At 46.6% G+C, this 27,386-nt stretch overlaps 1 protein-coding gene across 1 annotated transcript in view; it reads right to left on the bottom strand.

Moving 5' to 3' along the window:
* Positions 1-203: 203 nt before the first annotated feature.
* tmem67 (transmembrane protein 67) overlaps positions 204-27,386 on the bottom strand; it is a 287,301-nt gene continuing 260,118 nt past the window's right edge. The window contains exons 25-29 of the mRNA XM_041189291.1: positions 23,849-23,965; positions 23,651-23,755; positions 11,302-11,404; positions 1,232-1,374; positions 204-284 (exon numbers count right to left, since the gene is read on the bottom strand). Of these exons, the coding sequence (XP_041045225.1) occupies positions 204-284; positions 1,232-1,374; positions 11,302-11,404; positions 23,651-23,755; positions 23,849-23,965 (549 nt within the window). The remainder of the gene's footprint in view (positions 285-1,231; positions 1,375-11,301; positions 11,405-23,650; positions 23,756-23,848; positions 23,966-27,386) is intronic.

Below are 27,386 nucleotides of genomic sequence, written 5' to 3'. Positions count from 1 at the left end.
CATTGTAACTCAGAATATTAGACAACTCAACATAGTATTAACTACTGTAACAATCTGTACTCTCAACAAATGAAAACAATATTAACAGGATTTTTTTGTTTAGTGGAAATGAGAAGCAAGTCCAAGAATAATAGAAGCTTGTCATACTAGATTCCCACTTAAGACATTTGCCCACCTAATGTATCTGAAAGTTTCTGTGCATTTTACAGGAGGAATCTTTCATCAACCAGTGTTTTTGCGGCCAAGTTCTTGCGGCCTACTGCAAGACGGATGAACTGAATAACCTTAGAATTAGAAAGAATAAAATGAATGTTTTTTTTGGAAATGTTCAAAACCTTTAAGTTTTTAATTTGCTTCCTCATTTTCTCCCCCCTTCTCTGCAAATTGCCAGCCAATGCTACAATTCTACAGGTGCTGGCTGCTTGCTGGTACCTTACTCGTGGTCAATTTTTACTTGTGAACCTAGACTTTATTTGTGAACCTTGTTGGACATGGGCAGGCTTTCAGTTACATAGTGCTTTTCATTAGCTTAGAACATCCCAGAACAACCAAAAAGGAATTTTTGAAGTGTATCACTGTTAATAGTATGTTAATCATATTATTTATTTTAAGATATACAGGTGAAGGGCATTGTTTAATATAAATAGGGGACAGTTGGGACACTGGGAGTTGGAGAAGAGGTATGAGACTGAACAAAATCAATAAACTCTCTTGGTAAAAAAAAAGTTCTGTGTCTTGATTTTGATTTTACCAATCAGCTTGGATTCAGTAGGAATGGAGGAAACCTGGCAGCAAAATTGCATAAACCAAGCTCTGACAAACAGCAATATCATAATGACCAAATAATCTGTTTTAAGTGACGTTGATTGAGGGAGGATACCAGGCATAACTCCCTTGATTTTTTTATAAAATAATACCATGAGATCTTTTATGAATATCTGAGAGAAGACAAGTCCTTGCTTTAACATCTTATCCAAAAGACAACGCCTCCAGCACTGCGACATTCTCCCAGTACTGCATTAGGAGTGTCAAGTGTCAGCTTAGATTATTGTGCTAAACCCACAAATTTTGAACTCAGAAGTGAGACTGATACCAACTGGGCCACAGCTGACATTATATGACACAGGAAGAAGATTGGATGCAAGCTATGACTTCTAAAGGAACTGGCATTGATTTTCCTGTTTGCATTACTTAAATACCCGTGTGACACTAAACACGAATGCATACATACCTTTTGTTGTATGTAAGTTAGAAAAGCAGCTAAAATAAAATTTTCAGCAGCAATGTCTACAATACAGAAGAACAGCGTATCAAAGATAAGAAGCGTGCTTTCGTTGCCATAGTACAGAACATCAGTGAATGTTAAGTTTTCATCTGGGAAGTAGAGGATATATTTTTACTATTGACACAAAGTAAGCAAACTGCATTGTTAAAATATTTTTAACAATCTGTGACAATTGATGATCAGTCTTATTTTAACTCATAAATGCTATGTTTTTGCTATTTCCTAATGCAATTTAGATAGCTGGGCACCACTTTAATTTAATTACTGCTTATTGGAAACAAACTATCTGTGAATGCATTCAAAGTACACATAATAGGGGTGGCCAAACTGTTGGAACCTTAGAGCCACATAAGATAATCTTCAGACATTTGGGAGCCAAAACACACGGACAACTGTTATGAACAATGTATAATTTTATAAAACAAACACTAACAAAAATACCTGGAAAAACTCAGCTGGTCTGACAGCATCTGCGGAGAGGAATACAGTTAACATTTCGAGTCCATATAGCTCATCAACAGAACAGAATATATATATATATATATATTTGTATGTTAAGACAGGTAAAATGGATTCAGTTTCATTTAGGTTGTTTGTGAGCTGTGGTGCCTGGAAGTCTGGATAGACTCCTGACTAAAGGTTGGGTCTTTTTGGTTTGTTTGTTTATATACATTTTTAATGAGGTTTTACAAACCTTTAAGTTAAAGAGATGTGTTAAAATGGGTTGAAAGTTCAGACAAAAAGGGGAAAATAGGAAAGCTTTACTGTTGCCTAGTGACAGTGATCCAGTGTCACAGGCACAGAAAAAAATGTAGAGAGGAAATGTTCCCTGTGTGTGTCAGAGGGATACGGATTTTTAAGCTCTCTGAGAAGAAAAAATAAAAGGCTGATGGTTAACTGAATAATCAGTGGTAGGGCTCAGTAAAGTGATCAGTTTAGCATTGGTGCTACTGGAAGATTGACTTTAGGGAATTCATATTTTTGCTCTGCAGTTGAAGTAACAGTGAGTTTAAAGTGCGGTTTTTGGGTGTCTCTTGGAGTGATATGAGTTGGGTGAGAAGCATTAAGTGAATGCTCAGGAATCCACTGGAAGAAAACCGCTTGCAACTGTGCCAGTCCCAAGCAAGAAGCTTTTGTGTCAAGCTAATGATAGCTCTTCACCAGTTTATGTGTTTTCTTGTGTTTGTATTGAGATCTATCCAACCTTTTTGTCTGGTGTAATATAGTTCATTTTTCTTGTTTAATAAACATTTCATTCTTTATGTTAAAAGTCCATCAACAGACTTCAGTGAATTTGTTCATTAACTTTCTTCCACGTTTCTAAAAAAAGGGTCTATCAAGCCAGTTTTCACTCTGGGATCTGACTTGCCCAGTATTAACATCAGCTGGGATCATAACATAGCCTCAGATACATTTTATTAATATTCTTACACACACTTTAGTGAGGAAAACCTGATAAAATGAGGATAATAGTAATATCCCTTAATGTGGAAAATCAGACCAGATTAAAAATAAAGGAATTGATTATATTTGGAAAAAAAAATCTACTGAACAACAAATTTGAATCAGAGTGTCTGTGTCCCAATACATCATATTCTTACATTTGTCTTCTGTATTAAATTGATTCCTCCCTTTTCCAGACAGAGGCCGCAAGTCAGAAGGTTAATAGCAAGAGGGTGGGTTGCTGCTCCAAAACAGCCCTGATCACAAGGGTCATATGGCCTCCTTTCTCAGACAGGTGAGAAACTTCTCCCAGTGTGCTCCAGTTCTCTCCCATGAAGCTGTTCATGGCCACTTTTGAGCAGCCAATGTTTCCTCATAACTTGACCATCTTATGTTTAGAAATTAACCTTGTATCCTTTTCTGGACACCCGAAAAAACTGCGGGCAGGAATTAAAAATAGCAGGGCTGTAAATTGGGAGGTAGCCTACCAGCTGCCTATTGAGCCACACTCTACATTTAAAAGAGCCACACGCAGTTTGCAAACTGCAGTTTGGCCAGTATTCATTCACGGGATGTGGGCTTCGCTCGCTGGGCCAACATTTATTGCCCATCCCTAGTTGCCCTTGAGAAGGCAGTGGTGAGCTGCCTTCTTGAACTGTTGCAGTCCATATGGTGTAGGTACACCCACAATGCTGTTAGGAAGAGAGTTCCAGGATTTTGACCCAGTGACAGTGAAGGAACGGCAATATAATTCCAAGTCAGGATGGTGGGTGACTTGGACGGGAACTTCCAGAGTATGGTGTTCCCAGCTATCCGTTGCCATTATCCTTCTAGATGGTAGTGGTCGTGGGTTTGGAAGGTCCTGTCTAAGGAGGCTTGGTAAATTCCTGCAGTGCATTTAGTAGATGGTACACACTGCTGCTACTGTGCATCGGTGGTGGAAGGAGTGAATGTTTGTGGATGTGGTGCCAATCAAGCGGACTGCTTTGTCCTGGACGGTGTCCAGCTTTTTGAGTGTTGTGGGAGCTGCACTCATCCAGGCAAATGGGGAATATTCCATCACACTCCTGACTTGTGCCTTGTAAATGGTGGACAGGCTTTGGGGAGTCAGGAGGTGAGTTACTCATTGCAAGATTCTTAGCCTCTCACCTGCCCTTGTAGCCACAATATTTAAATGGCTAGTCCAGTTCAGTTTCTGGTCAATGGTAACCTCCAGGATGTTGATAGTGGGGGGATTCATTGATGGTAATACCATTGAACATCAAGGGGCGATGGTTAGATTCTCTCTTGTTGGAGATGGTTGGAGAATGTTACTTGCCACTTGTCAGCCCAAGCCTGGATATTGTCCAGGTCTTGCTACATTTGGACATGGACTGCTTCAGTATCTGAGGAGTCGTGAATGGTGCTGAACATTGTGCAATCATCGGCGAACATCCCCACTTCTGACCTTATGATGGAAGAAAGGATGAAGCATCTGAAGGGGTTGGGCTAAGGACACTAGCTGAGGAACTCCTGCAGTGATGTCCCGGAACTGAGATGACTGAACCTCCAACAACCACAACCACCCTCGTTTGTGCTAGGTATGACTTCAACCAGCGGATAGTTTCCCCCAATTCCCATTGATCCAGTTTTGCTAGGGCTCCTAGATGCCACATTTGGTCAAATGCGGCCTTGATGTCAAGAGCAGTCACTTTCACCTCACCTCTGGAGTTCAGCTCTTTTGTTCATGTTTGAAGCAAAGCTGTAATGAGGTGAGGAGCAGAGTGGTCCTTTCGGAACCTAAACTGGGAATCAGTGAGCAGGTTATTGCTAAGCAAGTGCTGCTTGATAGCACAGTTAATGACGCCTTCCATTACTTTACTGATGATGGAGAGTAGACTGATGGAGCGGTAATTGGCAGGGTGGGATTTGTCTTGTTTTTTGTGTACAGGACATACCTTGGCAATTTTCCACATAGCCAGGTAGATGCCATTGTTGTAGCTGTACTGGAACAGCTTGGCTAGTGGCGCAGCAAATTCTGGAGCACAAGTCTTCAGTATTATTGCAGGAATATTGTCAGGGCCCATAGCCTTTGCAGTATCCAGTGCCTTCAGCCATTTCTTGATATCACGTAGAGTAAATCGAATTGGCTGAAGACTGGCATCTGTGATGCTGGGATCCTCCGGAGGAGGCTGAGATGGACCATCCACTCGGCACTTCTGGTTGAAGATTGTTGCAAATGCTTCAGCCTTATCTTTTTGGGCTCCTCTAACGTTGAGGATGGGGATAGTTGTGAAGCCTCCTCCTCCAGTGAGTTGTTTAATTGTCCACCACCATTCACAACTGGATGTGGCAGGACTGCAGAGCTTAGTTCTGATCCGCTGGTTGTGGGATCGCTTAGCTCTGTCTATCACTCGCTGCTTATGCTGCTTGGCATGCAAGTAGTCCTGTGTTATAGCTTCACCAGGTTGACACGTCATTTTTAGGTATGCCTGATACTGCTCCTGGCATGCCCTCCTGCACTCTTCAGCGAACCAGGGTTGATCCCCTAGCTTGATGGTAATGGTACAGTGGGGGATACGCCAGTCCATGAGCTAACAGCTTGTGTTTGAGTACAATTCTGCTGCTACTGATGGCCCACAGCACCTCACGGATGCCTGTCTTGAGTCCCTAGATCTGTTTGAAATCTATCCCATTTATCACAGTGGTAGTGCCACACAACAGGATGGAGGGTATCCTCAATGTGAAGGCGGGACTTCATCTCCACAATGACCGTGCAATGGTCACTTCTACCGATGCTGTCATGGACAGATGCATCAGTGGCAGGCAGGTTGGTGAGGATGAGGTCAAGTATGTTTTTCTCTCTTGTTGGTTCCCTCACCAGTCTAGCAGTTATGTCATTTAGGACTTGGCCAGCTCAGTCAGTAGTGGTGCTCCCGAGCCACTCTTGGTGTTGGACATCAAAGTTCCCCCATCATGTCATTTAGGACTCGGCCAGCTCAGTCAGTAGTGGTGCTCCCGAGCCACTCTTGGTGATGGACATTGAAGTTCCCCCACCATGTCATTTAGGACTCGGCCAGCTCAGTCAGTAGTGGTGCTCCCGAGCCACTCTTGATGATGGACATTGAAGTTCCCCCACCAAAGTACATTCTGCGCCCTTGCCACTTTCAGTGCTTCCTCCAAGTGGTGTTCAACATGGAGGAGCACTGATTCACCAGCTGAGGGAGGGTGGTACGTGGTAATCAGCAGGAGGTTTCCTTGCCATGTTTGACCTGATGCCATGAGACTTCATGGGGTCCGGAGTCGATGTTGAAGACTCCCTGTGCAACTCCCTCCAGACTGTATACTACTGTGCCGTCACCTCTGCTGGGTCTGTACTGCTGGTGGGACAGGACATACTCAGGGATGGTGATGGTGGAGTCTGGAACAGTATCTTCTTAAATCTTCAGAGCGTGCTGCAGCAGTAGAGGCTATAAGGGAAAGGAATCACTGGTAAGTAGTGGGTAAGGTATTTACTACTTTAATCGTTTATAGTTTAAGGTCTTTTTGTGGCTTATAGTTTGTATATTCTACAGTAACGAGGATCAGGAAAGAAGGGCCCTAGAGTAATTGACTTTAAAGGTTTAATTTAAAGGGGTAAGGCATGGCAGGAGCACTCAAAACCATGGTGTGCTCCTCGTGCTCCATGTGGGAAGCCGGAGACATTTCCAGTGCCCGGGACCAGCATGTGTGCAGGAAGTGTGTCCAGCTGCAGCTCTTTGAAGCTCGGGTTTCAGAGCTGGAATGGTGGCTGGGGACACTGTGGAGCATTCACGAGTCTGAGAGCATCGTGGATAGCATGCTTCGAGAGGTGGTCACACCGATAATGAAGGGACTTAAGGAAGGAAGGGAATGGGTGACTACCAGGCAGTCCAAGAGAAACAAACAGGTAGTTCAGGAGTCCCCTGGGGTCCTGCTCACAAAACGGTATTCCATTTTGGAGGCTGATGAGGGCGCTGGTTCCTCCAGGGAGTGCGGACAGAGCCAAGCTTCTGGCACCACAAGCAGCCTGTCTGTATAGGAGGGGAGGAAGGGAGGAAGAGCAATAGTAATAGGGGATTCTATAGTCAGGGGAACACTTAGGTGCAACTGTGGCCGTCAACGTGACTCCAGGATGGTATGTTGCCTCCCTGGTGCCAGGGTCCGGGATGTCACTGAACGGCTGCAGGGCATCCTGAAGGGGGAGGGTGATAAGGCAGAGGCCATGGTACATGTTGGTACCAATGACATAGGTAGAAAGAGGGATGAGGTCTTGCATCAAGAATTCAGGAAGTTAGGCAGTAGACTAAAAAGCAAGACCTCTCGGGTTGCAATCTCTGGATTATTCCCAGTGCCACGTGCTAGCGCGCTCAGAAATAGGAGAATAGCGCAGATGAATACGTGGCTTAAGAGTTGGTGCAGGAGGGAGGGTTTTAGACTCCTGGATCACTGAGACTGTTTCTGGGGAAGGTGGGACCTGTACAAGCGGAATAGTCTACATCTGAACCAGAGCGGGACTAACATCCTTGTGGGCAGGTTTACTAGTGCTGTTGGGAGGAGTTTAAACTAATTCAGCAGGGGGAGGGGACACAGAATGTTAGCAAAATAGGGACACATCGTAATACAGTAAAATAATCAAGTCAGAGGGAGTACAGCTACATTAATCTTCAAGGGAGTAAAGCAAGGCTCGTTGGCCTCTACTTTAATGCCAGGAGAATTACAGGTAAAATGGATGAGTTAAGGGTGAGGATTGACATGTGGAATTGTAATATAGTAGCCATCACTGAGATGTGGTTGAGGAAGGGCAGGATTGGCAGCTCAACATTCTGGGATATAGAATCTTCAGGCCAGACAGGGGAGGGGGTAAAAGAGGAGGAGGCGTTGCATTATTAGTTAAGGAGTCAGTTACTGCAGTATGGAGAGATGATATCTTGGAGGGGCCATTGAATGAAGCTTTGTGGGTAGAGTTTAGGAATGAAAAGGGGGCAGCCACATTGTTAGGTGTTTATAATAGACCCCAGGTAGTCAGTGGGAAATTGAGGCAATGTGCACAATTTGTGGAGGTGTGTAAAAACAATAACAATAGGGTAATTACATTAGGTGATTTCAACTTTCCCAACATTAATTGGGATAGACATAGTGCTAAGGGCTTGGATGGAGTGGATTTCTTGAAATGTGTCCAGGAGAACTTTTTAGGCCAATATGTGGTGGGTCCAACAAGGGATGACGCAGTGCTGGACCTAATTCTGGTGAATGGAGCCGGACAGGTGGCTGAGGTGGTGGTGGGCGAGCACTTTAGTGATAGCGACCACAACATGGTACAGTTTAGGTTTGTTATGGACAAAGAAATCGACAAGTTGCAAAAAAATGTTTTGCATTGGGGGAGAGTGAATTTTAGTAAAATAAGGCAGGATCTGACCAAGGTAGAATGGGAACAGTTACTGTGGGGAAATCTACAGAGGAACAGTGGGGGATGTTCAAAAAGGAAATAGGGAGGGTACAGGCGCAACATTTTCCCTCTACTGGGATAGGAAGGAGTAACAAGCCCAAAGAATCATGGCTGCCCAGAGGTATTCAGGTTACGATGAGAAGAAAAGAGAGGCTTTTAGCAGGTACAAGGGAAGCAAATCAGCAGAGGCATTAGTGGAGTACAGAAAGTGCAGGATGGAGCTTAAGAAAGCAATTAGGAGAGCAAAGAGGGGAAATGAGAAAGCTCTGGTTGGTCAAAGTAAGGAAAATCCCAAGATAGTCTATAAGTATATCAATGGGAAGAGGATAATCAGGGAAAGAGTTGGGCCCATAAGGGTCCAGGGGGGCAATATATGGGTGGAGCCAGAAGACATCGCTAGAGTGTTGAATGAATACTTCACATCCGTTTTCACCCAAGAGAATGAGGATGAAGGTATCAAACTCGGGAAGAGAGACTGCGAGGTTCTTAAGCAAATGGATAGGGAGTGACAAGGTATTGGAGGTGTTGGCAGACTTAAAGGTAGACCGATCTCCAGGTCCAGATGATTTGTGTTTTAGACTGCTGAGGGACGCAAGGGAGGAGATCACAGGGGCTCTGACCCAAGTTTTTAATTCCTCTCTGGCCACGGGGGAGATGCCGGAAGACTGGAGAACAGCTAATGTAGTTCTGCTATTTAAGAAGGGTTGAAGAGATAAGCCAGGGAGTTACAGGCCAGTGAGTCTCACATCAGTGGTAGGGAAACTATTGGAGAAAATTCTGAACGAGAGAATCTATCTCCACTTGGAGAGGCAAGGTTTGATCAGGGATAGTCAGCATGGCTTTGTCAGAGGGAGGTCATGCCTAACAAATTTGACTGAATTTTTTGAGGAGGTGTCCAGGTGTGTAGATGAGGGTAGTGCAGTCGATGTAGTTTATATGGATTTCAGCAAAGCCTTTGACAAGATCCTACATGGGAGACTTATAAAGAAGGCAAACGCACATGGGATACAGGGTAATTTGATAAGGTGAATTCAAAATTGGCTTAGTTGTAGGAGGCAGAGGGTGATGACAGAAGGCTGCTTTAGTGAGCGGAAGCCAGTGTCCAGTGGCATACCAAGGGATCTGTGCTCGGTCCCCTATTATTTGTCATTTATATAAACGACATAGATGACTATGTGGGGGGTTTGAGGGTGATACAAAGATTGGCCGGGTGGTTAACAATGAGGTTGAGTGTCTTGGGCTACTGGAAGATATAGACGGGATGGTCAAATGGGCAGATAAGTGGCAGATGGAATTTAACCTTGAAAAGTGTGAGGTGATACACTTTGGAAGGAATAATTTGACAAGGAAGTATTCAATGAACGGCATGACACTAGGAAGTTCTGAGGAACAAAGGGACCTTGGCGTGTGTGTTCATAGATCTCTGAAGGCAAGGGGCATGTTAGAGGTGTGGTGAAAAAGGCATATGGGACACTTGCCTTTATCAATCGAGGCATAGATTACAAAAGTAGGGAGGTCATGTTGGGAGTTGTATAGAACCTTGGTGAGGCCACAGCTGGAGTACTGTGTGGTGTTCTGGTCGCCACATTATAGGAAGGATGTGATTACACTGGAGGAGGTGCAGAGGAGATTCACCCGGATGTTGCCTGGGATGAAACATTTAAGTTATGAAGAGAGGTTGGATAGACTTGGGTTGTTTTCGCTGGAGCAGAGAAGACTGACGGGCGACCTGATCGAGGTGTACAAGATTATGAGGGGCATGGACAGGGTGGATAGGGAGCAGCTGTTCCCTTTAGTTGAAGGGTCAGTCACAAGGGGGCATAAGTTCAAGGTGAGGGGCAGGAGGTTTAGGGGGATGTGAGGAAAAAGTTTTTACCCAGAGGGTGGTGACGGTCTGGGATGCACTGCCAGGGAGGGTGGTGGAGGCAGGTTGCCTCATATCCTTTAAAAGGTACCTGGATGAGCAATTGGCACGTCATAACATTGAAGGCTATGGGCCAAGTGCTGGTAAATAGGATTAGGTAGGTAGGTCAGGTGTTTCTCATGTGTCGGTACAGACTCGATGGGCTGAAGGGCCTCTTCTGCACTGTGATTCCGTAATCTGTAGGGTATGATTCCGTAAGGATGACTATGTCAGGCTGTGGCTTGACTAGTGTGTGAGACAGCTCTCCCAATTTTGGCACTAGCCCCCAGATGTTAGTAAGGAAGACTTTGCAGGGTCGACAGGGCTGAGATTGCCGTTGTCGCTTCCGGTGCTCGTTGATGCAGGGTGGTCCATCCGGTTTCATTCCTTTTTTGTGGCTTTGTAGCGGTTTGTTACAACTGAGTGGCTAGCTAGGCCATTTCAGAGGGTATTTAAGATTCAACCGCATCCCTGTGGGTCTGGAGTAACGTGTAGGCCGGACCAGGTAAAGACGGCATATTTCCTTCCCTGAAGGACATTAGTGACGGATGAATCCTCTCAGTCCAGGAGGGCCGCTTTAATGGGTGTTAGCTGCCAAGTCTATTTCGCTGGCAGAAACATGTATATTGATTACCTGGCTGCAAGAAAGTGCAGAGCTAAGCTGGGGAAGCTAATTTCACATTGTGTGAATTGAGGTCAACAGTTTAGCTGAAAACTAGCCTTCTCTACAACTATCAATGTCACCAAAGAAACTATGTCTGGGTGGACAAGATCTCAATGTCAAAGACAAAATAAAAAGTGTAACTGATAACATTTGTCAGAAGGGCAATGGACAGATTTGACTCTCAAGATAATTGTGCTCTTATAGCTGAGAAATAATTATTTTATAATTTTATCTAAGTCAATTTGTCCATTTGTGATGTTATATATAAATTTGTTGCAGGGCAAGATATTTGAAAATGAAACCATTTCCATCCCAAGTTCACCATATGATAACAGCAACCTTTACTAGGATTAATATACAAACTTATTTAATCAAATAAAAGTATTTGGTCCAAAAGTCTTTTCTCTTATATCAGTAACTCCCAAATTATCTCTTCAAGTGGTGGAACATGAATTGATTATATTCTGTTAAAATGCTGTTACTGGTTATCATTAGGTTTATAGAAACCTTCCATAAATGTGTAATTACAGAAAGAAGGAGTTTATAAATGAAAATGATACCATTGTAAAAAATGGACTTGTCTATAGGCTCGTGCAGCTCCATTCCAAATAATCGTTCCAATAATAGTTTATCCTGTACAATGTAATCCATGTCACGAATTGCCTGTAGCCATGCAAAAAATATAAATTTAGTGTTTTTTATAGTGTTCGCAACCTTGTCCAAGCAGGGAGTATCACATAAAGAATATTTTCCTCTAAAGAGTTGCAAATACCAGAAATCTAAAATAAAAACACAAACGAAAGGTCTGCAGCATAGCGCTTGTCCAGGTCAATTTTCTGATTTGGGCCCCTCTTCTTAATTTGATGGGCTCTATACACATAGAAAATTAAATGGAGTTAGAACTGAAAGTTAACCAGTACTAACTGAAATTTAGTTGTCTCCAAATTGAAAAATTGAGCCAATTATCTACTTTTAGATGGCTGCTTGATGCCATCAATATGAATAGTTTAGCTGGCACTTCAAGATGCAGTGATACAATGGTTACACTTTCAAAATAATACCTTGGGAGTTCCTCTTCAGGAGGCATGAGTAAATGATGGAATACCACCCATCTCTTAAGACAAAGGCCTATACTGCTTAGGAGTAAGTTTTATGACAGATGAATACAGCCTTTGATGTTTTGCTATACTGAGAAGGAAATGAGAAAGTACAGTGGCATGAAAATTAATGCCAAGGTAAATGGGGGCACCTTTGTAAATATTTGTATTATTCTTCATAGAAAGAAATCACAACCCCAAAGTAACTATCAATTACTTGCACCCTAAGGAGAAATATGTATTTATTCCAGAGAAGCTAAATAGCACATCGCTGGCACTTGCCAAAGGTTTTATGTACAGAGCTCTTGATGGCCAACAACAAAAAAGGCAAGTCTGAAAAGCATATGAACATACAAATTAGGAGCAGGAGTAGGCCATTCAACCCCTCGAGCCTGCTCCGATATTCAATAAGATCATCGCTGATCTGAATGTAACCTCAACCCCACATTCCTGCCTACCCCTGATAACCTTTCCACCCCCTGTTCATCAAGAATCTAGCTCTGCCATAGAAATATTCAAAGACTCTCAACCCTCCGAGAGAAAGAAATTCTCCTCATCTCTGTCTTAAATGAATGAACACTTGGGCGGAATTTTCCAAGCTCGCTAGTGGCGGGCATAACAGGTGGTGTGCGCAGAAAATATGGCAGGACTCACTTCACAACGACATGAGGGCAGGTCGCGATCTTCCACTCAGCCTGCCAACGGCAGGCCACATTTCCTGCCATTGGTTGGCGGGGAGCTAATTGTAATACATTAGCACATAATTAAAAGGGCATCCCGCCAGCCTCTTGGAACCCTGCTGTATCATCCCTCCATGTCAGCGGGAAAGCATGCCGACGTGTTTCACAACAGCACGCAAGCAACGTGCGCTTGGCGGCATTCACTTTGGGGGAACTGAGGTGAGTCAGCAGCGTTCTCCACAGCTCGCCTGTTGTTTACAGGCCTCAGGAGTGCCGGGAGGTGGGGGAAACTGATGCATGGCCCCGCAGATGACTGCTGAGGGGCGGGGGGTGTCTGGGGGCAAGTGTTGGCCAGCCTCAGAGACAACTGCTGAGGGGAGGGGGGGATGTCTGGGGGCAAGTGCTGGCCAGCTTCAGAGGCGATTCCTGAGGAGGGGTGGGGGGGTGGGGCGGTGGGGGTTCAAGTGCTGATCTGGCGCTGCATCCCATGCACAGGCAATCAAGGTGGAGGGCAGGGTAAGCGAAGGAAATGGCCACACATTAGGACCACCTGTATAAACTGACCATGCCTCTGCAACCAAGACAGATCAGGCGCAGCCACAGTGATATGATTTAGGTCAGGCTCCTAGCCTGCCTGCCCATGCAAGCATCGGGGAGGTATCAAAGGGTCACCAAGCGCTCCATACCTTACCCAGCCCCTCTCCGCCCACGCCCAACTAGCGCAGACTTCGAGTCCACCACCACTTTATTGGACCGCAGAGCAGTTGGACTGCACATGTACATTCACCTCGCCAACACTGGCCATGTAGCAGTCACTGCTGGAGGCGCTCACAGCCCCTTGCAATCTCAGCATCCTGGTTTGGGCCAGTATCCCCCGTGTCACAGGTTGACAGGGCAGCCATGCAGCCATTCATCTCTGGCCATCCGAGGGGTGACCACTCTCCGGGAAGCATTAAGGGGAAGTCACACAGGACCAGAAAAGGTGCTAAATACAGCCATGATAACCACGTCACTCTCTCTCTTTCATACTGCAGGAGGACCACGTCAGGATCATGGATCCTGGTGACCTAGCTGTATGGCTGATGGTCTAGAGAGACGTAGAAGATGGAGGAGAGAGTGACTGAGGCACCTGGCTGTGCAAAGGCAGGAGCAGCAGCCTCATGAAGAAGGGGCAGCAGGGGCTCCAGCACACATTGCCCAGGAGCGACAACAAGCCGTGGCTAGTCGGCGCATAGCAACACACAGGGTCTATAGATGATGCCTGCCATTCCTGCAGATGACTGAGAATCAATGTTGCTGACAATTGTGCATGTCCAGGGACCAAGTGGCTCACATCTGCCACTTACTGCAGGACTTGGCGCCAAGGGGGCATGGAGGGCATCCACTGCCAGTGGCTGTGAAAGTGACCACAGCGCTCAATTTCTATGCCAGAGGCTCCTTTCAGGGCTCCACAGGTGATCTCTGTGTGATTTCACAATCTGCCACCCACAAATGCACCCATGATGTCACAGATGCCACCTTTTCCATTGCACACAACTTTGTGCATTTTGCCTGGGACCGGAACAGCCAGGATGCAAGGGCCATTGGACTCACCCTGATCTCGGGATTCCCACAGGTGCAGGGTGTGATTTTCTGCACTCATATGGTGCTCAGGTCTCCATCACTACCCTCAGCGGATTTCATCAACAAGGACTTCAACTCAGTGTATGTGCAGCTGGTATGTGACCACCAAAATTGCATTCTGCAGTATGCGCACGGTTTCCAAGGAGTGTGCACAACGCCTACATCCTGAGTTGCTCGCAGATCCCTGCAGTCTTCAAGGGTCCACAGAGGCTGCAGGGTTGGCTCCTTGGGGACAAGGGTTACCCACAGAGGCTGTGGCTGATGACACCCATGTGGCAGCCTCAGATTGCTATAATGAGACTCATGCAGCAGCTCTCAACTTGGTGGAGCAGACCATCAGGATGCTGAAGATGCGGTTTTGGTGCCTGGACTGGTCTGGTGGAGCCCTGCAATATAGTCCGCAGGGGGTGTCACGCATTGTCATCATCTGTTACATCCTTTACAACCTGGCGCTGCAACGGGGAGAGGAGCTGGTTGAGGGGGAGATGGAGGAGCTGCATGTCTCCTCCGATGAGGAGGACACCAATGGAGATGAGGGTGAGGGGGTCCTCGGTGGTGACAACGATGGGGATGAGGCTCTCGCACTGACTAGACAAGGCAGGCACTCTCGGGAGGCCCTTATAGCTGCCAGATTTGTGGAGGACGATGACCTCACATGCAGTGAGGTGTCCCCGTAGATCCTCACATCACAGTTGTGAACGTTTGACTCCAGTCTGGCTTATCTCAGCTTCAATACTCTCTGAGAGAATGCTCTTGTCATGGAGATGCAGTGGAGGCACTAATAGTTGCTCGATCACTGGAAGATGATGACAACATGCATTGAGGACACTCCATAGATCTTCACATGGCCTCTGAGAATGTCTGACTCTTGTCTGGCCAAGGGTAGCTTGCTTGCGCTCCACGATCAGGGCCATCTCAGAGACGCAGCCAGGAAACTTTAAATGCATCTGATGCTGTGTCTGCCTTCAGCACCTCAGCCCTTCAGGAATTGGTGCACAGCATCACTGGTTGCAGATGCTGGTGTGATGGGGGCCAGCCCCAACATAAAGGTGCTGAGAGCATATAGAGATTATGAGAGAACTTTGGCGCCTGCTCACTACATTCTGGCAGCAATGACCAGCACTGCCAAGGCTGGACCATCACTGTGGTCTGAAGGCTCCACAAAGAATAGGGAAGAGGACTTGGACTGAGACACCTGCCTTTTATCTTGTGCAGAAAGGTTTCACATCTGAGTGATAAGAACACTGGTCATCAGACAAGGAGCCATAGGCAGGGAGACATTCTTGGGATAAAAACAAAAAAACTGCGGATGCTGGAAATCCAAAACAAAAACAAAAATAGAATTACCTAGAAAAACTCAGCAGGTCTGGCAGCATTGGCGGAAAAGAAAAGAGTTGACGTTTCGAGTCTTCATGACCCTTCAACAGAACTTGAGTTCGAGTCCAAGAAAGAGTTGAAATATAAGCTGGTTTAAGTTGTGTGGGGGGGGCGGAGAGAGAGAGAGAGAGAGAGAAGTGGAGGAGGTTGGTGTGGTTGTAGGGACAAACAAGCAGTGATAGAAGCAGATCATCAAAAGATGTCAACAACAATAGAACAAAAGAACACATAGGTGTTAAAGTTCGTGATATTATCTAAACGAATGTGCTAATTAAGAATGGATGGTAGGGCACTCAAGGTATAGCTCTAGTGGGGGTGGAGGGAGCATAAAAGATTTTAAAATATTTAAAAATAATGGAAATAGGTAGGAAAAGAAAAATCTATATAATTTATTGGAAATAAAAGGAAGGGGGAAACAGAAAGGGGCTGGGGATGGAGGAGGGAGCTCAAGACCTAAAGTTGTTGAATTCAATATTCAATCCGGAAGGTTGTAAAGTGCCTAGTCGGAAGATGAGGTGTTGTTCCTCCAGTTTGCGTTGGGCTTCACTGGAACAATGCAGCAAGCCAAGGATGGACATGTGGGCAAGAGAGCAGGGTGGAGTGTTAAAATGGCAAGCGACAGAGAGGTTTGGGTCATTCTTGCAGACAGACCGCAGGTGTTCTGCAAAGCAGTCGCCCAGTTTACGTTTGGTCTCTCCAATGTAGAGGAGACCACATTGGGAGCAACGAATGCAGTAGACTAAGTTGGGGGAAATGCAAGTGAAATGCTGCTTCACTTGAAAGGAGTGTTTGGGCCCTTGGACGATGAGGAGAGAGGAAGTGGAGGGGCAGGTGTTGCATCTTTTGCGTGGGCATGGGGCGGTGCCACAGGAGGGGGCTGAGGAGTAGGGGGTGATGGAGGAGTGGACCAGGGTGTCCCGGAGGGAGCGATCCCTACGGAATGCCGATAGGGGGGGTGAAGGGAAGATGTGTTTGGTGGTGGCATCATGCTGGAGTTGGCGGAAATGGCGGAGGATGATCCTTTGAATGCGGAGGCTGGTGGGGTGATAAGTGAGGACAAGGGGGACCCTATCATGTTTCTGGGAGGGAGGAGAAGGCGTGAGGGCGGATGCACGGGAGATGGGCCGGACACGGTTGAGGGCCCTGTCAACAACCGTGGGTGGAAAACCTCGGTTAAGGAAGAAGGAGGACATGTCAGAGGAACTGTTTTTGAAGGTAGCATCATCGGAACAGATGCGACGGAGGCGAAGGAACTGAGAGAATGGGATGGAGTCCTTACAGGAAGCGGGGTGTGAGGAGCTGTAGTCGAGGTAGCTGTGGGAGTCGGTGGGTTTGTAATGGATATTGGAGGACAGTCTATCACCAGAGATTGAGACAGAGAGGTCAAGGAAGGGAAGGGAAGTGTCAGAGATGGACCACGTGAAAATGATGGAGGGGTGGAGATTGGAAGCAAAATTAATAAATTTTTCCAAGTCCCGATGAGAGCATGAAGCAGCACCGAAGTAATCATCGATGTACCGGAGAAAGAGTTGTGGAAGGGGGCCGGAGTAGGACTGAAACAAGGAATGTTCCACATACCCCATAAAGAGACAGGCATAGCTGGGACCCATGCGGGTACCCATAGCACACCTTTTATTTGGAGGAAGTGAGAGGAGTTGAAGGAGAAATTTTTCAGCGTGAGAACAAGTTCAGCCAGACGGAGGAGAGTAGTGGTGGATGGGGATTGTTCGGGCCTCTGTTCAAGGAAGAAGCTAAGGGCTCTCAGACCATCCTGGTGGGGGATGGAGGGGTAGAGGGATTGGACGTCCATGGTGAAGAGGAAGCGGTTGGGGCCAGGGAACTGGAAATTGTTGATGTGACGTAAGGTGTCAGAGGAATCACGGATGTAGGTGGGAAGGGACTGGACAAGGGGAGAGAGAAGGGAGTCAAGATAACGAGAAATGAGTTCTGTGGGGCAGGAGCAAGCTGAGACGATCGGTCTAACGGGGCAGTTCTGTTTGTGGATTTTGGGTAGGAGATAGAAGCGGGCCGTCCGAGGTTGGGCGACTATCAGGTTGGAAGCTGTGGGAGGAAGATCCCCAGAGGAGATGAGGTCAGTGACAGTCCTGGAAACAATGGCTTGATGTTCAGTGGTGGGGTCATGGTCCAGGGAGAGGTAGGAGGAAGTGTCTGCGAGTTGACGCTCAGCCTCCGCAAGGTAGAGGTCAGTGCGCCAGACAACAACAGCACCACCCTTGTCAGCGGGTTTGATGACAATGTCAGGATTGGACCTGAGAGAATGGAGTGCAGTAAGTTCAGAGAGAGACAGGTTAGAATGGGTGAGAGGAACAGAGAAATTGAGACGACTAATGTCGCGCCGACAGTTCTCAATGAAAAGATCAAGAGAAAGTAAGAATCCAGAGGGAGGGGTCCAGGTGGAGGGAGAATATTGGAGATGGGTAAAAGGATCCGTTGAACTGGAAGAGGACTCCTGCCCAAAGAAGTGAGCCCAGAGACGAAGATGGCGGAAGAAGAGTTCAGCATCATGCCGAGCCCGAAATTCATTGAGGTGAGGGCGTAAGGGTATGAAACTAAGTCCTTTGCTGAGCACTGAATGTTCAGCATCGGAGAGGGGAAGGTCAGGGGGTATAGTGAATACACGGCTGGGGCTGGGATTGGAAGATGGGGTGGGGATGGAGGGACGGGCAGGGGTGGAGGGTCGTAGATGGGTGTTGGTGTCGATGAGTTGTTGGAGCTTGCGTTCCTTAGCACTTGAGAGAAAGAGAAAAAGTTTCTTGTTGAGGTGTCGGATGAGCCGAAGAATAAAATGAAACTGGGGGCACGCGCAGCTTTGAAAAAGGGTACGGCGGTGCTGCTGGAGGGAGAGGTCGAGTGTGTTCATATGGCGGCGCATGGCACTGAGTGTGGATTTCAGAATGTGACAGGAACAGCAGTCCGAGAAACGTTTTATGTCCCGGAGATACCTATAATCCTGGGTGGGTTCGAAACATGAGGGGTGGAATTTCAGTTGAAATCCACGTGGGGTAAGTCGGAGATGGAGACAGTCACTGAGAAAGGAGATATGGCTGTGAAAGCGGGTTTTAGTAAACACCTTGTCAAACACCAGGAGGGAAATGGAAAGCAATGAAGGTGAGCAAGGCAAAAGAGAGTACAGAAATCTTGTCGCAGAAAAGAACAAAACTTCTTCAAGGAGGCAGCCTGCTGACTGTGACACCCTGCCTGTGATGACTTCGGTGGGCGTCTTCTGGAGGGCTGAGACATGGAGGGCCGTGGCCTGCTTTTGGGGTCCTGCTGTGTGGCAATGGTACCCACCTCAGCCTGTGAAGCTGGATCTGCGGAGGTCACAGGAAAAGCGGAGTCAGATGGGCTGGTCACCTGGGAGGATGGCTCCGGAGCGTGTACCTGCTGATCCTCCTCCCTATTGGTGCCTGAGGGCCCCAGGCTGACACCGTGAGCGGAAGAAGTAGCTGGAGTGAGATTGAACAGCCCAGTAACCCCCTCACGTACACACTGTTGGAGGCCAACTATGGCATCAGTGATGTAGTTAAGCTCATGCAGCAGTGCAGGAGTGACGTCCTGGACCAAGATCTCCATGGCGGCCACCATCCTGCCAGTGTTGACCTCGGTGCGTTGCAATGCCATCGCTATCACCTGAAGATGGACGGACTCCTCCATCGTGCCTTGTAATCTGAGGAGTGCAGCAGGCATCCCTTCCTGATGTTCCCGAGCTTGCCTTTGCAGCTCCTGCAACTGTGCCATAACCGAGCCCAGGGGCTCATCATCCAACTTAGAGTCAGCCTCCAGCTGTCCTTCCAGTGTCGAGGACCTGGGAAGTCCCTGCCTCTGTCTACTGTGAATCAGAAAGTGGAATGTACTCACCAGATTGTGGTCCCGAAGCTACTCTAAAGCTAGGTCCCACTGAGGTGTGTGTCTCTGTGCTGGTGGAGGGTGTGGGTGAGCGCTGTGATGGGTCTTCAGGGAGGGTGCCTCCAGATTCCTCTTCAGAGGTTTCTTTGGAGCTTGCTTGGAGGCTCTGGGGCATGGACTCCATCTGCTGCTTCCCAGGTGTGCCTGCGAAAGCAAGGGGAGATCAGTAGTACATGGCAGTGGCCTGTGAAAGAGGACACATCACTCACGACATAGTTATCTGATGGATGTTGCACTGCTGGATCCTTACTTGGTAGAGCAGCACCAATCTCACTGTCAACATAGGACCAGTCCAGATCCTCACCAGCTAGCTGGATGGTTCTGTTTTCAAATTTTATCAGAACTTTGATTTCCGGCATCCCTCCGTCTGTCCGCAACATTTCCCTCCTATTGTCTGCCATTTTGTCCTGCATGGATAGAGATGGGGAGAGTGTATTAGGAAGCCTGCTGGGCCAGATGATAAGTATGCCTGGCCTGTGTTGGTGGTGAGTGGTCCCATGGATGGGATGAGGACAGTGATGGTGTGAGTGAAACTGAATGGTGATGTCCCTTGCACTGGCAGTGAGTGAGGGCCCTGTGGGTTTGTGATGGCTTTGTGAGTGTGTGAGTTGAGAGAGATGAAATAAGTGACTTGCCCTGGTAGAACGGAGGAGATCATTCATCCTTTTGCGGCACTTGTGGCTATCCTCTTCTGAAGGGTGTTGGCGCTGACCACCGCTGCCACCACCTCCCAAGCCATGTTGGTGACATTGCCACCCATCCTACAACCAGAGCAGGGGTAAAGCAGGTCCCGGAAGGCCTCCACGGCATTCAGCAGTCACTCAAGGGATCCGTTTTTGAAGGGGGATCTGCAGTCTTTTTGCATTTGCTGGCCATGTCTCCCAGGCCGCAGTGGTGAGCTTGAGGCGATGAGCACTTTGCTGGAGGCTGCCTTTTAAAGATGGTGGCTGGCACTCCTTCCCCCCTCCAAACTCCTTCCCTTACACATTCCAACCCCCTTACACCTACCTCCCCAGTTGCCATCTTCTCCCCCATTATGTCCTCCTGCCCCATACTCCCTCTCCCTCAACCTCCCCCTGACATCTTCACTCCCTCTTCCAACCTCACCCCAACACCTTCACTTGCTCCCACCTCACCCCCCTGACACCTTCATTCCCTTTCAACCTCACCCCCCCCGACACTCTCATTCTCCTCCTCCCAAACTTACCTCCCTGGTATCTCTTCCTCTCCCAGTCGATCCTAGACCTTCCTCTCCCACCCCTGTGCTTCGCAGCACAGCCATGTTCTTGAGAATCCACCCAGCATGACATGGACATTCCTCCAGCATCTTCTGCCCCTCAGATGTCTGCAATGTGAGCAAGGCTCTGGTGGTAAGTCCCAACTTCTGCACAGCATCGTTGTCAAGACATGTTCTCCACCAGTGAGTTTTCCCACCGACGTGGGCAGACAATCCAGCATGGGGAGGGATAAGTCCATTGCTCTGGCCTTATTAGGATATGCTGATGTGTTACAATGAGGTTCCTGACTTCCGATGGAAGGGCACCATTTTCAGGCTGAATGGACGATCACAAACTGATTTTACGATGTTGTGAAACGGATTTTTGGCCTTCTCACCATATTGTCTGCTCACTTTGCTGAGCACGCCCGATGCTAGCAGGCACGGAAAATTCAGCTCACAGTGTGTGTATTAGTATTCATGTTCTTTGCTTTTTTGTAGTAAAATTCTTTTGTTATAAACAGTGATCCTTGTGGCTTCATTTATTCAGTAAGTACCTGGTTTTCGAATTTCCAATAAAAAAAAGATGTTATTGGTCTCTACCAAGATCGTAACACTGCAAGAGGGATGAGAATGGATAATTCACCATGGGCAGTCACATAGGATGTCTTTTGTGACTTTGATAGGGGTTGTTTTAGTGCTGTGGCAGAAAAGGAAGCCTGACTGGAGAGGTTCAAACATGAAATTGTGAGAAAGGTGGCACTGACTTTGGAAGTGCCAACATGTTCAAGGACTTGGGTGAGGGGAACCAGGTTGGAGATGAGGCGGTAGTTTGAAAGGACAGAGGGGACAGGGATGGATATTTTGAGTGTGTTTGGGACGATGATAGCAGATTTGAAGTGGAGGGGGCTATTAGCTCATGAGAGATATTAACAATATCAGCTAATGATGTTGGATTGCAGCGGTTCAAGGGCAATTAGTGATGGGCAATAAATGCTGCCCTAGTCACAGCCCACATTCTAGAAAGAATAAAAAATAATAATGTGGGGGCCAGGGGTGAAAATGGATGGCTGGTAGTTTGGTAGAAATAGGGTTAAGGGAGCAGGAGGTGGGTTTCAAGGACAAGGTCAGTTTGGACAGGGCATGAGGGGAGATTGGAGGAAATTTGGCTGGAGGGCTAGTGGAAGAAAGGGAAGTACAGAGGCATTTGAATGAAGATCTCAGTCTCAAGTGACAGAGAAGTCCAGGAGTTCCTCATAGTTGCTGTACTCCTTTTCAAAGGCAAATCTATTGATTCACTGTCCATGACAAATGATGTATAATTTGTAGGCACTTTACAGCCTTCCGGACTTAATATTGAGTTCAACAATTTCAGATCACGAATTCTCTCCTCCATCCCCACCCCCTTTCTGATCCCCCTCCTATTTTTAAATTTATTTTGAGCTATTGTTTCATCTCCACCTTTTAGCCCATTTCGATCCCTTCTCCCCACCCCCACCAGGGCCATCTGCCACTTGCTCATCCTGCTTTCTACCCTTAATGTTTCCATTAGCATATCCTTTAAATAATATCACCACCGTCAACACCCCTTTGTCCTTTTGTCTATGACATCTTTAGTAGTCTCTACTTGGCCTCCACCTATCACTGGCCCCCTACCGAGCTTTACCTGTCCCACCCACCCTCTTCTACCAGCTTATACTTCATCTCATTTCTCTATATCTTAGTTCTGATGAAGGGTCATACGGACTCGAAACATCAACTGTATCCCTCTCTGCAGATGCTGTCAGACCTGCTGAGTTTTTCCAGGTATTTTTGTTTTTGTTCTAGATTTCCAGCATCCGCAGTATTTTGCTTTTATCTGAATATAGAAATGAGATGAAATATAGTTTGAGGGGGATGGGACAGGTAGAGCTGGACAGAGGGCCAGTGATAGGTGGAGGCAAAGAAGAGATTGCCAAAGATGTCATAGACAAAAGGACAAAGAGGTGTTGACGGTGGTGATATTATCTAAAGGATCTGCTAATGGGGACCTTAAGGGTAGGAAGCAGGACGAGCAAGTAGCAGATGGCCCTAGTGGAGGTGGGGAGAAGGGATCGAAATGGGCTAAAAGGTGGAGATGAAACAATAGATCGAAATAAATTAAAAATAGGAGGGAAAAGAAAAATACATTTGTAAAAAAATTATAAATCATTGGAAAGAGGGGGATTGGAAAGGGGGTGGGGATGGAGGAGTTCATGATCTGAAATTGTTGAACTCAAATATTAAGTCCGGAAGGCTGTAAAGTGCCTAGTCAGAAGATGAGGTGCTGTTCCTCCAGTTTGCGTTGAGCTTCACTGGAAAATTGCAGCAGGCCAAGGACGGACATGTGGGCATGAGAGCAGGGTGGTGTGTTAAAATGGCAAGCGACAGGGAGGTCTAGGTCATGCGGTCTCCTCTACATTGGAGGGACCAAATGCAGACTGGGTGACTGCTTTGATGTATCAATGAAATGCATAATGCAAGTATGCCCTGAAGGGAGATGTGAAAGGAATCTCCAAGATAAAAGCAAAATACTGCGGTTGCTGGAAATCTGAAACAAAAATAAAAATAGCTGGAAAAACTCAGCAGGTCTGACAGCATCTGCGTTTTGAATCCGTATGATCCTTCATCAGAACTGAAGGAATATAGAAATGAAAACAAAAATGCATGGAAAAACTCAGCAGGTCTGACAGCATCTGCGGAGAGGGATACAGTTGACGTTTCAAGTCCGTATGACCCTTCATCAGAACTAAGACATATAGAAACAAGATGAAATATAAGAGGGGTGGTGGGTGGGACAGGTAGAGCTCAGTAGGGAGCCAGTGATAGGTGGAGGCCAAGAAGAGACTACTAAAGATGTCATAGACAAAAGGACAAAGGGGTGTTGACGGTGGTGATATTATCTAAAGGATGTGCTAATGGAGTACGCTGTAATCACTTTTAAGGTGGACAAAATTAATAGAATACTTACATGATCAATGAATGAGCCAAGAAATTTATTCGTGGTATTATAAGCCTTTATTCTACGTTCAAAGGAGCCATCGGAAGGATTCAAGAGCCGGTCAGATTCACTTGACTATAAAATTGATACAAAATTTAGGAACATTTAAAATATTCTCTGAATCATATTTTGGAAATGACTTAAGGTAATATCTTAATTGACACTCACCCAATGTATTGGCTTTCGAATCTTGTCATATTGCTCTCTGATCTTGTTTGTGATGCATACCTGAAATGTCTCAGTTTCAGTGTTGGGAATCAAGCCTCTTTGACCACACAGGTTTTCCTGTAAATGAGCAATTATTTGGTAATCAGACTGACCACATTTAAATTGATTTACTTAATAATTGTTACCTGCAATAATTACAGAACAAATAAAACTCTAAAAGCACTACAGAATTGACATTCATACGTAAAGATAAGAGGGCTGCTGTTTTGGAGTATATATTGCTAGCTAAAAGCCTTACCTACTGGCCACATGTACTGACAGATTGCAGTAATATGCCCTCAATTTCCCATAGAACCATAGAAAAGTTACAGCATAGAAGGAGGCCATTCGGCCCATCTTGTCCATGCCAGCCTGAGGACACCCAGGTGCCCTTTCTAGTCCCACCTTCCTGCACCCAGCCCATTTTCTTGGACAGTAGGTGAAGCTCCCAACCCGAAGTGTGCTCTCAGAAAATTGGCCATAAAAATTATTTATGTGACTTTATTATAAGTGAGCATTGAAGAAACAATTCAAAATGTGCAAACTTAATGTCAAATCTTCTAGGATATTACTTCTGCTTGATTAAGTTTATGTAAAAGGCTAAAGTTAATATTTATTTCATGGCTTGCACACGTCATTGGCAAGACCGTTATTGTTGCTCATCCCTGATTGTCCTTCAGGAGGTAGCGGTGTGGCACTTTCTTGAGCCGCTGCATTTCACCTGGTGTAGGTATACGTACAGTGCTGTTAGGAAGGGAGTTCCAGCATTTTTACTCAAAGTAGTGAAGAAAGGGCGATATAGTCCCAAATTAGGATGGTGTATGCCATGGAGGTGAACTTGCAGGTGGTGGTGTTCTCATGCGTCTGCTGTCCTTGTCCTCCTAGGTGATAAAGTTTGCGGGTTTGGAAGATGCTGTTGAAGGAACCTTGGTGAGTTGCTGCTGTGCATTTTGTCGATGGCACACTGCTACCACTGCGCATTGGTGGTGGAAGGAGTGAATGTTAAGGTGGTGGATGGCATGCTGATCAAATGTGTAGCTTTGTCCTGGATGGTGTCGAGCTTCTTGAATGTTGGAGATGTACTGATCCAGGCAAGCGGAGGGTATTCCATCACACTCCTGACTTGCACTTTGTAGTGGTGGACAGGTTTTTAGGAGTCAAGTGATGAGTTTCTCTGCAGAATTCCCAGCCCTAGCAGGTCAATATTTATACAGTATTTATATGGCGAGTCCAGTTCAGTTTCTGGTCAATGGTAACCCTCAGGACGTTGATGCTGGGGGATTCATCGATGGCGATACATTTGAATATCAAAGGGTGATGGTTGGGTTCGGTCTTGTTGGAGATGGTCATTGCCTGGCACTTGTGTGGCGTGAATGTTATTTCCCACTAATCAGCCCAAGCCTGAATGTTATCCAGGTCATTCTGCATTTGGAATGGACTGCTTCAGTATCTGAGGGGTCATGAATGATGCTGAACATTGTGCAATCATCAGCAAACATCCCCACTTCTGACCTTATGATGGAGGGAAGGTTATTGATGAAGCAATTGAAATGGCTGGGCTTAGGAACTCCTGCAGCAATGTCCTGGGGCTGACATGATTGGCCTCTAACAACCACAACCATCTTTCTTTGAACTAAGTATGCCTTCAACCAGTGGAGATTCCCCCTGATTCCCCCTTGTCTTTTGTACTGATGTACTGGGCTCCCCCATCATTGAAGATTATATAGCACCTTTAATGTAATAAAATGGGGGAGGCAATGGCATAGTGTCGCTGGACTAATAATCCAGAGACCCAGGGTAATGCCCTGGGGACCTGGGTTCAAATCCCGACATGGCAGATGGAATTTGAATTAAATAAAAATTTGGAATTAAAAGTCTGATAACAATCATGAAATCATTGCTGATTGTTGTAAAAACCCATCTTGTTCACAAATGTCCTTACCTGGTCTGGCCTACGTGTGACTCCAGACCCACAGTATTGTAGTTGACTTTTAAATGTCCTCTGAACAAGGGCAACTAGAGATGGGCAATAAATGCTGGCCTAGCTAGCGATGCCCACATTCCATGAATGAATTAAAAAAAAGGTGCTTCACAGAAGCATTATGAAACAAAGTATGACACCGAGCCATATAATGAGATATTAGAACAGATGATCAAAAGCTTGATCAACGTGGTAGGTTTTAAGGAGTCTCCTAGAAGAGGAAAGTGAGGTAGAGAAGGAGACAAGTTTGGGAGGGAATTCCCAAGCATAGGGAGCTGAAGGCATGGCACCAGTGGTACAGCACCTAAAACTGGGGCTTAAAGAGGCTGGAATTGGAGGAGAGGAGAGCAGATATCTCAGAGGGTTGTGGGGCTGGAGAAGCATAAAATATATGGAGGATTGAGTACATGGAAGGTTTTGAAAACAAGGGATGAGAAGTGTTAAAATTTAGGTGTTGCTGAACCAGAAGTCAATGTAGGTCAGCGAGCACAAGGATGATGGATGAATGAGTTTTGGTCTGAGTTTGGAAAAGGGAGCAGAGGTTTATGGATGGTAGCATATGAAGGCCGGCCCAGAGCACATTACAGTAGCCAGTCTGGCGGTAACAAAGGCATGAATGAGGGTTTCAGCAGCAGATGAGCTGAGGCTTGGTGGAGTTGGACGATGTTACAGAGATGGAAGTAAGTGTCTTTATGATGGTGTTGATATGTAATTGAAAGCCTATCTTGGGCTCAGCCTCGATCAGTTGCCAAGGAGAGGGATGGAATTGGTGTTATGGGAACAGAGTTTGTGGCAGGGACTGAAGACAATGGATAGAATTTTACAAGCCACTACAGTCTTTCAGGCAAAGGACCTGTAAGATTCCTCAGGTGACCTCCCTAACAACCACCCACCTCCGCCTGGCCTGTCTCAAATTTTATGGGGTTAGAAGAGGCCTAGGGAGGCCTATCCTTGCCCAAATTGAGACCTATAAGTGGCCAATTAATGGGCCACTTTTTGCTGGCTACAATTTTGAGGCCGGTGGGAGGAGGTCAAAGATGGGGGAGGGGGTGCCCGGCAGATTACCCTGCTTGTGCATTAGGTAGGAAAGTGCAGGGACACCTACCTTACGGCCCCTATTTCTCGATCAGGACCCCTCCCCATGTGCTGCCTTCTCACTGGCGTTTCCCCCCTACCCTGGTCTTCATTCGCCCTCCGGGTTCTCCCCCCAAGTCCCTGCTGTGAGACCTAGGCTGGGATTTTCCGTGCCGCCTGTGTCAAGCATGTCCGGTGGCATGAGCAAACAATGTGGCGTAATCGGTTTCATGATGGCGTGAAACCAGTTTGCGATCATCCGCTCAGTTCACCAACTTCAAGCCGCGTTTCCTGCCATCGGACTTCGAGAACATCATTGTAATACATCAGCATATCATCATTAGGCCATCCCGCCGGAATCGGTCCCCTGCCACTGAGTCATCCTTCCACGTCAGCGAGAAAGCACGCTGATGTGTTTCACAACAGCACATAAAAGGTGTGCAC

The sequence above is a fragment of the Carcharodon carcharias genome, chromosome 6 (assembly GCF_017639515.1).
Source record: "Carcharodon carcharias isolate sCarCar2 chromosome 6, sCarCar2.pri, whole genome shotgun sequence".
Lineage (NCBI taxonomy): Eukaryota > Metazoa > Chordata > Chondrichthyes > Lamniformes > Lamnidae > Carcharodon > Carcharodon carcharias.
Note: the sequence above shows the minus strand (reverse complement) of the source record. Positions and strands in the feature narration are given on the sequence as shown.